The following is a 14627-nucleotide window of genomic DNA, read 5'->3' as shown; positions in this document are numbered from 1 at the left end:
AGTTATAGGGTATTGTTCTGATTAGCAAAAAGAAGTACCAAATTTAGTGTAAGGGTATATTTAGTTGCAAAGCAAGATGGTTTAATGGTTATCAACCAATGAGAATCAATAAAAAGTACAAATTCAATACAAGATTAAAACTGATTATTTAAATCAGGTTCCTAAACCATAACAGGGTTCAAAAAAGACCATAACAGGGTTCAAAAAAGAACTAGATACATTCATGGAGGATATGTCCATCAATGGCTATTAGCCAGGATGGGCACGAATGGTGTCCCTAGCCTATATTTGCCAGAAGCTGGGAATGAGCGACTGGGGATGGATCACTTGATCATTACCTGGTCTGTTCGGTCCCTCTGGGGCACCTGGCACTGGCAACTGTCAGAAGACAGGATACTGGGCTAGATGGACCTTTGGTCTGACCCAATAGGGCCATTCTTATGTTCTTATATTCCTGTTTGCTGATTTTATTCATGATTAAAAATTTCATGATTTAAAATGCTCTGTACACTCTCTGGAGTGTACATGAGTGTAAATGAGCCAGGTATGTTCTTGTATATTGACCTTAGCGGAGAACAGATGAACTATCTAGTTCAGGGGTGGGCAAACTATGGCCTGCGGGCCGCTTGCGGCCCGTCCGACGTTTTTATCCAGTTCTCTAGCTCCCGCTGGAAAGTGGGGTCGGGGGCTTGCCCCGCTCTGCCCACCCGGCACTCCCCAGCCCCTGACTCACAATTTCCTTGATGAGCACCATCTTCCAGCACGCAGAGCCGCACTGTGCAGGCACGACTTCACCGCACTGTTTCCGGGATGGAAACCAGCCCCTACATGGCAGTCCCCTACCCCCATGTGGCAGCGCGCCCAATCCTCTCCTGGTTTCCTACCGCCCCACCCTCAAGAGCCTCGAAACTGCCAAGGGACCGCACCCGTCCCACCTAGGGTGCCTCGGCCCATGGCGGTGCTGGGTACGGCCACCTTGGTGTCACTGCCAGTAGGGCCCCTAGGAGTCCCTGGTAGCACCCCTGTAGAGCCCCCCCCATGCCACACCCCAAGAGTCCCCTCTCCCTCCACCTTGGTAACATCACTAAAAGAGCTCTCCCATGATACACCCCATAGAGCATGCATGGCCCACCATACAATTTCCATATCCAGATGTGGCCCTCGGGCCAAAAAGTTTTCCCACCCCTGATCTAGTTTCAAAATGAAAAAATTTTGAAAAGTAAATGCAATACAAATATTTTTAAAAATTCAGAAACAAGAAAATGGAACTAATGTGATTGTTACACCACAACACAAAGTAATATTAGGATTGTATTCTGCATAAATCTCATCCTTCACTTACCTGCAGCTTGTTTTTTTGTTATTTTCTCTCCATCTGTTTTTGCCGATTTGGGCCTCAGTCTTACAATTTGATCCATGATGGATCCTGCCAGATTTTAATTGGCATGTACAGACATGCATACCTACGGTGTTGTTAATAATAAAATAAATAATAATAATAATGAATAAATAATACATTTTGCAAGGGTGTTCAATAAAACTTATGTTTAAGACTTACCCTGGCATCTGTAATATTTGTACAAAAATCTAACAAAAAATTAACTTTCAAATATGGAATCATATAGCTTATCCTAAACACTTTAGCAAGCTTGTGTAAAACATGAAATATCAGGGAGCATGGGAACTCTGGGACTGAAGTGCAGCAAGAGTTGACTGAAGACTCTTTGCTCTATATCACAGGGTGAGCTGGCCCTTTCATGGGGTTGGCACTCTGCCTCTTCAGTGTCAAGTTTAATTCACCTTCCCAGGTGAAGGGAATGTCAGCAGGGGTAATGTGATGGGAGTATATGACTGGAAACCAGACCTGCTGGGGAATATAAGGGCAGCCTGAGTTCAGTCAGAAAGAGTGGCTGGCTGGCTGGCAGGCAGGGAGGGAGTGGGTGATAACTCTTTAGGGTTCCTAAGTAGAAGGCCTGGGAGAGATCACATTTTTAACAGAGACAAGATAAGAACCCTGCACCAAGGATTGTGAGCCAGGTACAAAGATTGGGGGAAAGATTTATGTTTTGAACTTTGTTAGTAAACTAAACACCTGGAGAGGGGAGGGTTATTGAGAGAGACAACTGCAATGTAAAGTCTGATTAACTGGGGAAGAAGGAGAAACTGAGGCAGTGCAAAAGACTAAGCCATACTGGGTAAACCGTGCTATGAGCATTCCACAAAGGAATATCTCTGTCTGCTCCTCCACCGTTCAGCAGGATTAACAATAACTATGCAAAGTAAAGAGCTACATTGTGTAGGAATAGCACTTCCTGGGATTCAGAAATTCTGCCTGGTATCACTGTCAATTAATAATCTCTCCATTTAGGGTCTCCAAGAAGCACACTACCCCACAGTTTTGTTGGGTGGTATATTTAATATACCAAATGGAAAAAGCTTTTGTCATCCTTACAGTATCAATATCTTCATAAATGATCTGGAGGATGGTGTGGATTGCACTCTCAGCAAATTTGCGGACGATACTAAACTGGGAGGAGTGGTAGATACGCTGGAGGGGAGGGATAGGATACAGAAGGACCTAGACAAATTGGAGGATTGGGCCAAAAGAAATCTGATGAGGTTCAATAAGGATAAGTGCAGGGTCCTGCACTTAGGACGGAAGAATCCAATGCACCGCTACAGACTAGGGACCGAATGGCTAGGCAGCAGTTCTGCGGAAAAGGACCTAGGGGTGACAGTGGACGAGAAGCTGGATATGAGTCAGCAGTGTGCCCTTGTTGCCAAGAAGGCCAATGGCATTTTGGGATGTATACGTAGGGGCATAGCGAGCAGATCGAGGGACGTGATCGTCCCCCTCTATTCGACATTGGTGAGGCCTCATCTGGAGTACTGTGTCCAGTTTTGGGCCCCACACTAAAAGAAGGATGTGGAAAAATTGGAGAGAGTCCAGCAAAGGGCAACAAAAATGATTAGGGGTCTGGAACACATGACTTATGAGGAGAGGCTGAGGGAACTAGGATTGTTTAGTCTGCAGAAGAGGAAAAAATGAGGGGGGATTTGATAGCTGCTTTCAGCTACCTGAGGTGGTTCTAAAGAGGATGGTTCTAGACTATTCTCAGTGGTAGAAGAGGACAGGACAAGGAGTAATGGTCTCAAGTTGCAGTAGGGGAGGTTTAGATTGGATATTAGGAAAAACTTTTTCACTAAGAGGGTGGTGAAACACTGGAATGCGTTGCCTAGGGAGGTGGTGGAATCTCCTTCCTTGGGAGTTTTTAAGGTCAGGTTTGACAAAGCCCTGGCTGGGATGATTTAACTGGGAATTGGTCCTGCTTCGAGCAGGGGGTTGGACTAGATGACCTTCAGGGGTCCCTTCCAACCCTGATATTCTATGATTCTATGATTCTATGATTCTACAGTTCCCTGTCTACTCTCATCCTTGAGGAGAGATACCTCTGTGTCCTTCAAATCCCCCTCCTTTCTGTTAGCCTTTCAGTGCAGGTCACCTCTTCTGCTCTCTGAGGGAGTAAAAATCCAGCAAAACTGTTAATTTAATAAAAATAATTATGATATGTAAAAGCTATGCATACAACTCAGAAAAGAGGAAAATGGAATATGCAGGATGTGCAAGTACAACAGTTTATCTCTTCCTATTGTAATCTTTGTCCTTCCCATACATTTCTGTGACTTTTTTGTCATTCCTTGTGGTCCTGTATCTTATTTTGTAAGCTCTTTAGGGCAGGGATCATGTCTCTTTATTTATTGGTACAGTACTATGCATGAACATAGTTGTGTAAAAATAACTTTTTTCTCTTTTCTGCTTTCCAGGTGAGCTTCAATCCCCAGGATAACACCCAGGTTTGTATCACTGGAAATGGCATTTTTAAACTTTTCAGATACACTGAGGGGACCTTGAAACAGACCAACTTTCAGAGGGGAGAGCCTCAGAACTACTTGTCCCATGCCTGGCTCACCGAGGACAAGGTTATGGTCGGCACTGACACAGGCAAACTCTTTCTCTTTGAGTCTGGAGATCTGCGCTGGGAGACAAGTATAGAATGCAAAGAACGTCCCAGTGAAGTGGAAAAGGATGAGCTGGCACATGAATCTGAGAGGTAAATCTTCCTGGTCATTACTGATAGAGTCAATCTCATGCGTAAAGATCCTTCACAGAAGAAAGTAGGTCCCTCAGGTGTTATTAGGGAAAGAATGAATGGAGGCTTTTCTATATTGCCCTAATTGTGACTAAATTGGGTTTCTCTGGTTGTTGCTGATTTTAATGACTTTCTTCCTGTTTTAGCCTCATTGAATTTCCTACTGCCAGTTCCCCTGATCTCTCCAGTGAGATGCTCTGTGAAGCTGTTGGCCAACAGCAGGCTTCCTTGCCTCAAATCTCTGCCATTGCTGCTTATTCCAAAGGTTTTGCGTGCTCAGCTGGGCCAGGAGTTGTTCTACTATTTGAGAAGACTGAAGAGAAGGAAGGTTACAGGGAGAACCGAGAAATCCGGGTAGGTGAGAGACCGTGAATGGGGCAGAAGTGGCTTCTCCAAGCAATTAAGAGGCTGCAGTTCTCAGACTTTAACTGTTTCAGTTTAAGAGCCCTTTTGTTTTACATCTGCTCCAGGTAATAATAATACTCTATACTTCTATAGTCATCTTCATCTTTCAGTCGCTCTACAGACATTAATCCTCACCGTTCCATAAGAGGTTGGTCAGCATTTATAGAAGGGGAAGTGACTTGTCCACGGTCACACAGAGAATTAATGACAAAGTCATTCTCCGTCAAGGTAGCCTCTGCATAGTCCCGCTTTTGGGACTGGCCTCCATGACATCATCGAGTTTCAGGAACCTTCTAAGAAACCTGTGGTCCCTGAGACTATATAAACATTCAGAGCCAAGGTTATGAGGAGGGCATGCATTCCCAACCAGCTCAGTTCCTTTCTTTTCTCAGCTAATTGCAGATCTTTGGTTTTTTCCACCGGAGTTTTTGCTTATTATTTAAAGCTGTATTAGATATAGGTAGTCTTACTAGATCCTGTGCTATTGGGGATTCCAGTTCTTAGGATGATTCTGACTGGTCATGTCCAACTCAGAGCAAAAGACTGGGTATATGTGGTGTGTTTCCTAGCCCACATATTCACTAATTTATGTACCACACAGAAGTCTGTTTATCTGGACCAATCTTCACTTTATCAGGCCTTTATGTTTTGGGCCTGAAAGGACTGACATACTCTGGTTTTGGCCTTCCTTATGTAGAAGACCTTACAAGCTAGATCATTGGGACAAGGCTGCGTTCCTGTGTAGGAAATCAGTTGGTCTTCATCAGCTTCCAAGTCCCCTAAAATTGGGAAATGGAAGTCTTTGATGACAGGATCAGCATCTTCATTCAGCCCCAAGTCAGAGGATCTTCTGCAGCCTGGCTCTAGCTATTCTTGTGCAGGAATGGCTTTCTTCATCCTCGGAGTCTGCTGATCTTGGGGTTCCCTCTGTGCCTGGACTTTGTTGCTGCCTCTGGATAGTGCTGTAACTGTGGCTTCCTTCATACTGAAGTCTGTCTTGGCACCAGAGAAGCCTGTTGTAATCTACATAGGTTCTTATGTTGCGTTCATCAGTTTAGTATCTGAATGCCTTCCAATAGTGTGTTAAGGAACATGACTAACATCTGTCATCTTTTCCCTGTGGGGGCGGGAAGTGTGTGCAATGGAGTGTTTTGTTTTGGTAGGATTTTTAAAATATGTACATGTTGCTATGTATGTGTGTCACAGGCTGGCTGGTCCTTTAAGGGGAGTTGGTCTCAGTTTCACCTGTGAAAGATAAAAATAATTTTTTATCCAGCTGATCTTGATTGGCTGGCAATCAGGTGGCTCCATTCAATTAACAGACGCAGCTGGGGGAGAGTTGGACGATTTCCATAAAGGGGTGGGAGAAATAAGATGGGGAGGAAAGCTGTAGGAGGGAGGTTGTTTCTTGTGACTGGGCCTGAAAGGAAAGGATAGCAGGGGGGAAGCAGTCTCCTATGACAGACTTGGGAAAAAGCTAGCCTCCAAGCAAATAGACTGAAGGTAGACTGGGAATAAGGATCCAGCCTGGGGAGAACCAGATTGGGGTAATGACTTCAGGGAAGAAGCCCTCAGAGTAAGTGACTTTGGAAGGATCCATTTCTCCATGGAGGAAGTCCAGAGAGTTATCACTTTCTGAGTGAGTGGGATGGAAGGATAGCCCAGGACGGGCGGTCTTGGTTCTGCCTCGCAAGGATTCCCAGGCCAGAAGGGACCACTGTGATCATAGAATCATAGAATATCAGGATTGGAAGGGACCTCAGGAGGTCATCTAGTCCAACCCCCTGCTCAAAGCAGGACCAATCCCCGACTAAATCATCCCAGCCAGGGCTTTGTCAAGCCTGACCTTAAAAACTTCTAGGGAAGGAGATTCCACCACCTCCCTAGGTAACGCATTCCAGTGTTTCACCACCCTCCTAGTGAAAAAGTTTTTCCTAATATCCAACCTAAACCTCCCCCACTGCAACTTGAGACCATTACTCCTTGTTCTGTCATCTGCTACCACTGAGAACAGTCTAGAGTCATCTTCTTTGGAACCCCCTTTCAGGTAGTTGACAGCAGCTATCAAATCCCCCCTCATTCTTCTCTTCTGAAGACTAAACATCCCCAGTTCCCTCAGCCTCTCCTCATAAGTCATGTGTTCCAGTCCCCTAATCATTTTTTGTTGCCCTCCGCTGGACTCTTTCCAATTTATCCACATCCTTCTTGTAGTGTGGGGCCCAAAATTGGACACAGTACTCCAGATGAGGCCTCCTCAATGTCTAATAGAGGGGAACGATCATGTTCCTCGATCTGCTCGCTATGCCCCTACTTATACATCCCAAAATGCCATTGGCCTTCTTGGCAACAAGGGCACACTGCTGACTCATATCCAGCTTCTCATCCACTGTCACGCCTAGGTCCTTTTCCACAGAACTGCTGCCTAGCCATTCGGTCCCTAGTCTGTAGCTGTGCATTGGATTCTTCTGTCCTAAGTGCAGGACCCTGCACTTATCCTTATTGAACCTCATCAGATTTCTTTTGGCCCAATCCTCCAATTTGTCTAGGGCCCTCTGTATCCTATCCCTACCCTCCAGCGTATCTACCACTCCTCCCAGTTTAGTGTCATCTGCAAACTTGCTGAGGATGCAATCCACACCATCGTCCAGATCATTTATGAAGATATTGAACAAAACCAGCAGGACCGACCCCTGGGGCACTCCACTTGATACCGGCTGCCAACTAGACATGGAGCCATTGATCACTACCCGTTGAGCCCGACAATCTAGCCAGCTTTCTATCCACCTTATCGTCCATTCATCCAGCCCATACTTCTTTAACTTGCTGACAAGAATACTGTGGGAGACCGTGTCAAAAGCTTTGCTAAAGTCAAGGAACAACATGTCCACTGCTTTCTCTTCATCCACAGAGCCAGTTATCTCGTCATAGAAGGCAATTAGATTAGTTAGGCATGACTTGCCCTTGGTGAATCCATGCTGACTGTTCCTGATCACTTTCCTCTCCTCTAAGTGCTTCAGAATTGATTCCTTGAGGACCTGCTCCATGATTTTTCCAGGGACTGATGTGAGGCTGACTGGCCTGTAGTTCCCAGGATCCTCCTTCTTCCCTTTTTTAAAGATGGGCACTACATTAGCCTTTTTCCAGTCATCTGGGACCTCCACCGATCGCCATGAGTTTTCAAAGATAATGGCCAATAGCTCTGCAGTCACATCAGCAAACTCCTTTAGCAGTCTCGGATGCAACGCATCCGGCCCCGTGGACTTGTGCTCGTCCAGCTTTTCTAAATAGTCCCGAACCACTTCAGATCATCTAATCTGACCTCCTGTATAACACAGGCAATAAAACTTCCCCGAAATAGATTAAGAGTGATGGAGAATCCACCATGACCCTTGTTAAATTGTTCCAGTGGTTAATTATCCTTACTTTCAAAAATGTACGCCTTATTTCATTCCTATCAATTTCCCCTTTCTTCCTTTTGCTATATATTATTTTGTTATTTTTATAGGTGCCTTCACTTCTCCTCTAAACCAGACTGTTTTTTTTAATCAGCACAGCCTTTTTCATCTAGTAAGCAGTCTTAAATGATTCCCAATTATGATTCACATTTTTCTTATTAAATTCTTCCTTCTGGCTGACTTGGCTCATAATTGTTTCCAGCTTTCTGAAATTGGCCCTCTCAAAGCACTGAGTAAATATATTACTGGTCTGGACTTTATTCTGCTTGCAAATTATAAATGTGATCATGACCACTTGTACCTAACCTACCATTAATTCTTAGTTCTGTGATCAGTTCCTCTTTATCTGTTAGGACAAGGTCTAATAAAGAATTCCCCTGTGTTGGCGGCAACACTTTTTGAGTTAGGAAATTGTCATCTATAATGTCTAGAAATTCCAAGGTTGTTATAATATGGCAGCATGAGACCTCCAGCATGCGTCACTCAAATTGAAGTCCCTCATGATCACACATTTTTTCCCTACACCTTATAGATATATGTGTAAGGAGGCAGTCATCTTGTTCCTTCTTGTGATTTGGTGGTTTGTAGCAGGCACCAATCAATACCTCATCTTATGCTTTCTCTGTTAGGACTTTGATTCATTAGCATTCAAAATTATTTTCTTCTGAGTTATCAGTGACTCAGAAACAGGTAATGCCATTCTTGACATAAAGTGCCACTCCCCCTCCCCTTTTGCCCAGTTGATCCTCCCTAAATAGGTTATAACCATTCATTTTAACATTTCAATCATGCAAATCATCCCACCAGTTTTCAGTAATACCAGTTAGATTGAATTTTTCTTGTAAATCCAGTTTCTCTTGTTTGTTACCCAGGTTCCTAGCATTGGTGCATAGGCAATTGTAAAATTGCTTCTCTTCATGTCCTTTGGTCCCTTTATTCATTCTGTTCTCAACATCTCAATTTTGTGCTAATTGAGCGCTTACATCTTCCCTCATTTTACCTTCCCATTTTGCTATTAGTTTAACCCCATCCTGATTACTCTAGCCAGCCTGTCCCAGGGAGATTGGTTCCCCTTCTGCTGAGGAGGAGGAGATCTAAACTATACAGTCCTCTCTCCCCATAGGTGTACCAGTGTTCCACAAAACCAAAACGCTCTACCTTCCATCACTTACCTAGCCAATGGTTTACTTCCAGAATCTTCTGCCTCCTGTCTTTCTTCACTCATGGAACAGGAAGGATTTCAGATGATTGCTTGGACATTCTTCTTCAGCACACTTCCGAGTTCTCTGGAGTCATCTAGTATCTGTGAGATATCTCGCAATGCAGTGTCATTAGTACCAATATGAACCATCACCAGTGAATCCTTGCCTCTCAACTTCAGAAGTCTATCCAATCTTAGAGTGATGGCTTGTGTCTTGGCTCCTAGAAGACAGCACATTGTCCAGTTGTCCACCTGTCCTTTGCAGAATGTTCTTTTGATTCTTCTGAGTACTGTATTGAATTTCCAACGAGAATTGTCTGTCTTCTTTGGATGGGTAGAGAACTCTTTGTATGCAGGCTTGGTTTTCTTACTCGTTGGGCTGAGCTGCCATCCACATATGTGTCCCATACATCTCTCTGTTTCCTTGGACCTGCTGGATCTTGAGAGGTATCTTCCAGAGTTTCCATGTTGAGAACCTGGTATTGATTTGAAATTTCTAGATGAGTGGAATTCCTCCTGCTTCTCTTCTCTCTGGTGGCCCCAGCCTTCCCATGCTTATCTGTTTCCAGCAGTGCAGCATGCTGCCGTGACCTCCTGCCTCTGATTGTTAAGGACAGGATCACTCTCAGGTCTCAAAGTCCTGAGACTTTGTATGTACCGATGTATTTATTTCCCAGGTTTGTTCCCCAAGCCTCATTTTTCCTTGGGGAAGCCAAACTTCACACACTTGATATAGTTAAGACCATTGTGTCTTTACATTGACAGGACAAAATTATGCAGGAACACACCTAGACTGTTTATGGCCTTTGCAGAGAGGATTAAGGGTCAGGCAATATCCACTCAGGGATTATCTAACTGAGTCTCCATCCGTATCAGGACATGCCCTGAGTTAGTCAGTTTAGATCCACCTTAGAGCTCAAGAAGCCTCTGCTGCCTGTTTGAAGAATGTCCCTATTTCTGAAATCTGTAGGGTAGCTACCTGCCACTCAGTCCACATATTTACTAGTCATTACTCTTTGATAAAGGCTTCCAGATTGAATGCCGTTTTATTTAGGGTTGTCTTATAGTTACTGTTTTAGCAGAACTACTTCCCACCTGTCATGCTGTCTTGAGTGGCTCACGACAGTGAGTGCCTACCTCGGGGCAGACTGTCAAAAACAGGGCAGATACAACCAGCTTGAGGTATGTTCTATAATTAGATTTTACCAAGTCAGTAACAAATGTGAACTCCTGGATCTCTATAAAAATCTTACCATGGAGTCCCAGACAGTCCCCTTAGACTCTCCAGTCTATCTGGCCATCCATACAACTGGACTTAGCGATAAATGGTCACCTACACCAAAAATCACACAATATGCAGATTGCTTCCAGTCCCAAGAGACCACTTACTTAGCCTAGATCAATTGGTTATCCTATATCGTATGCCAAATACAATGCCTGTAGCCAGTCCTGTGTTAAACTATCTAAAGGTTTATTCACTTGGAAAGAGAAATAAGAGTTATTTACAGCTTAAAACAAGCAAACATATACACACAAATGAGTTACCATCTAGAACCTAAGAGTGACAGAGTTGTAGAGAGCTGTCTATTCAAAGTGTCTTTCAGAGTGGACCCAGGAGACAACCCTTGGGGATCTCTGGCTTCAGTTTGGTGACTGGCCCTGTGAGAGTACAAACAGCAAAGAGATGAAAAATCTTCACATCAGCTCTTTTTACTTCCCTCTTCCAGCATTCAAAGTGATGGGAAGATGCCTTCTGCATGTGGTGGACGGGGCAATTAACAAAGTTTTTGTCTTATAATGGTTAAATTTTGATAGTTCTCCTGGATGGGCTGGGGTGATGATTTCCATGCCTGGATTCACAAGTTTAGTGCAAACATTTTCAAAGTTATAAAGCAAAAAGTACATATTTTCTTATGGCATGGTATACAGACATTACGAGTGAGATTAATGCATGCAGCAACTTACAAGCCTTTTGTAGATTCTAAACACTAAATACATTCTTACAAGACTAATACCTATTTTGAGCAAAACTAAAATACAGGTGAACTGGTCTGGTTTCCAACTATGAATCTGTCAGTTCGTCTTCAAATGCTTGTTCATGTCAATTCCAGTCAGGTGTGTGCGTGTACACGGCAGCTGGAAGATATTTCCCCTAGCAGTATCCGTTGGGTCAGTCCAGGTGCCCCCTGTAGTGGCGCCATCATGGCGCTCAATATAGGGCCCTACTGATCCACCAACCCCTCAGTTCCTTCTTACCGCCAGTGATCGTTAGCTGGAACTTCCCCTTGCTCTTGTTGTGACAAGTGCATTTGGCAGTCTGTATATAGTTCTTCATTAGTTTTGTAGTTAGTGTTAAGTAGTTAGTAGATACTTTACTTAGTTCTTAAGTTTCCTTTGGAGGGGTTTCCCCTCCAGCGCTATCCCAGTGCTAGGGCATGCCGCATCCTCCTGGCTTCAAAGCCTGTGAGGTCAGCAGCAAGTAAATGCCCAGAAGCGATCCTCACACTTTGTGTTTGAAGTGTTTGGGAGAGAGCCATCAAAAGGATCACTGTAGGATCTGCAGGGGGTTTTGCCCCAGGACACTGATAGATAGAGATCAGCGCCTGAAGGTCCTACTAATGGAAGTGGCTCTCCGGCCCCAGTCCGACCCCGGGTCGGCGGACCTGGCACCAAGTACCTCCTCCTCGGTATGCAGTGCCCCAGCACCGTTGGCACGGGGATCAGTGCCAAGTAAGGACAAGAACTCTCGGCACTGTCATGGCTCCACTCAAGGCTCACATGCCACAGGTAGGCACCGGTCTCAATCGCCAGTGCCACAGAATAATAGGAGGCCAGAGAGGGGTCGTTTCCCCACAGCCCCTCACCCCCACCCCACCCTAGCCAGACCCAAGGAGCCAGCCGTTGTGAGACCCGAGTCGGGCCACACTACCTCAGCCCCACAGACAGTCGCGTCAACTCCTGCCCCCGTAGAAGGGCGGTTGAGTCCGGACCATTCTCGTTGACCCCAGAGGTATTTGAGGCAGCCTGGGAGCTGCTTCAGCTCACGGCATCATTCTCCCCACCTAGACAGAATAGGTCATCGGCACCAGTCACTCCTCCGGCACCATCAAGGGGAAAGCCTGCAATGATGTCCCAGCGGTCTCCATCCCCAGTGCACTGCTCCCCGGTGCCAGAACAGGGGCAGCAGCCTCATTGGTCCCCAAGCCCTCGGTGTGGACCCTTGGCGCTCAGAGTACCACTCCTCTGTGGTCCTCCTTTTCGGAGACCTTGGAGTTGGGGTTGGACTCCTATCGATCTCGTAGGAGCAGAAGTAGATGGTCTGGGTCATCACGAGACCAGCACCCTTACCCGGCACCATGGCCCATGCAGTGGCAGCCCCCAGCACAGTGGCCCTTTTGAACTCCCTAGGCCTTTCACCAAGGCCAAGGTCAGAACCAAGGGTCGCATTCCAGGATGGCAGCGGTGGCCTCCGCCACTTTCGTACCACCTCTGGCACCATCAGCATTGGAAGGATCAGGGGTAGCTGCATCGCTCACTGACACCACCATCCCAACCCCTGTGGCACCAGCGTCGTCTACGCCAGCCCCAGTGGTATCAGCACTAATGTCCTTGGCACCAACAGCCTTGTCATCGACAGGCCCAACACCATAGGTTCTGGCTTCAACAACTTCGGCACTGGCAGCCTTGGAACCGACGTATACAGCTCCGGTATCAAGGGCCACGGCACCATTTGCGCCCAGGATCCCCAAACACCGAAGGACCCCTTGGGCGCGGAGAGAAGAGAGCAGCCACTCGGGTGATGTCTACTGGGATTGCCATGAGAAGGGACTCTTGGCTCTAGATATCAGGTCTGCCATATGAGGTCCAGCAGACCATTCAAGATCTCCCTTTTGAGAGTGCAACTCTATTTTCCGAAAAGATGGATAAAAAGCTACATAGCCTAAAAGACTTGAGAGCCACCCTCAAATTGCTGGACCTCCACACCCCTGCCACACAGCGGAGGTATTTTAGGTCGTAACCTCCTCCGCAGTTCTTCCAACCACAGAACCAGCAGGATGGCTCACAGAGGAGAAACAGGAGCGGCAGGAAGAGGCCTACCTGTCCTCACGCCAGGGCTCTGGCCTGTCCAAACCTTCATCCAGCCAGAAGCAGGCCTTTTGAAGGTGCGAACAAGGATGGCGCACCAACACTTGCAATGGATCCAACCTGCCTTACCTTCTCTTCCCGACTATCCCCTTTCTACCCTGCGTGGGCCCGTATCACTTTGGACCACTGAGTGCTCCGCACAGTAGAGAGGGGATACTCCTTCCAATTCTCGGCCCTCCTGCCCTTCCACCCCCGTTCCTCATCCCTCTTCAGGCACCCTTCTCACAAGCAACTCCTCATACAGGAGGTGCACTTACTTCTCTCACCGTGAGCAGTGTAAGAGGTTCCTCAGGAGCTGAAGGGCAAAGGCTTCTTTTCCCAGTATATCCTAATACCGAAAGCCAAAGGCGGGCTCAGGCCCATCGTGGACCTGCAAGAGCTCAACAAGTTCATGAGGAAACTGAAGTTCCGCATGGTCTCTTTGGCCTCCATCATCCCTTCCTGGGATCGAGGGGACTTGAAGGGAGGCCATCTTTTCTACGTGTTCCTGCCCATCCCTCTCGTTCACAAGGTAATCCTTAAGATACGGACAGAAGAGGCTTCAGTGATATTGTTAGCTCCAGCCTGGCCCCACCAACACTGGTACACAGCTCTCCTGGAAATGTCCGTGGAAGCCCCAATTATCTTGCCACTCCTCCCAGACTTAATAACTCAGGATCACGGCTGTCTCCAGCACCCAAATCTTGAGACGTTGCACCTCACAACATGGAAGCTCCATGGCTGAATCCCATGGAGCTTTCCTGCTCGGACCCAGTTAGACAATTTCTCCTTGGCAGTAGGAAACCTTCCAACAGGGCTACCTACCTTGCCAAGTAGAAGAGATTCTCAATCTGGTGAGTGCAGTATCATTTGTCCCCAGCATTCACCTCTATACCACTCATTCTGGGCTACCTTAGAATCATAGAATATTACGGTTGGAAGAGATCTCAGGAGGTCATCTAGTCCAATCCCCTGCTCAAAGTAGGACCAACACCAACTAAATCATCCCCGCCAGGGCTTTGTCAAGCCGGGCTTAAGAAACCTCTAAGGATGGAGATTCCACAACCTCCCTAGGTAACCCATTCCAGTGCTTCACCACCCTCCTAGTGAAATAGTGTTTCCTAATATCCAACCTAGACCTCCCCCACTGCAACTTGAGACAATTGTTTCTTGTTCTGTCATCTGCCACCGCTGAGAACAGCCTAACTCCATCCTCTTTGGAACCTCCCGTCAGGTAATTGAAGGCTGCTAACAAATCCCCCCTCTCTCTTCTCTTCTGCAGACTAAATC

General features: G+C 46.3%; 1 protein-coding gene across 1 annotated transcript in view; it reads left to right on the top strand.

Annotated features, from left to right (window-relative positions):
* Positions 1 to 14627, top strand: part of CFAP57 (cilia and flagella associated protein 57) — a 136765-nt gene that overhangs the window by 16941 nt on the left and 105197 nt on the right. Inside the window, exons 4-5 of the mRNA XM_077823980.1 lie at positions 3826 to 4112; positions 4298 to 4505. Coding sequence (XP_077680106.1) covers positions 3826 to 4112; positions 4298 to 4505 — 495 coding nt within the window. The remainder of the gene's footprint in view (positions 1 to 3825; positions 4113 to 4297; positions 4506 to 14627) is intronic.

Source organism: Eretmochelys imbricata, chromosome 8 (assembly GCF_965152235.1).
Source record: "Eretmochelys imbricata isolate rEreImb1 chromosome 8, rEreImb1.hap1, whole genome shotgun sequence".
NCBI lineage: Eukaryota > Metazoa > Chordata > Testudines > Cheloniidae > Eretmochelys > Eretmochelys imbricata.
Note: the sequence above shows the minus strand (reverse complement) of the source record. Positions and strands in the feature narration are given on the sequence as shown.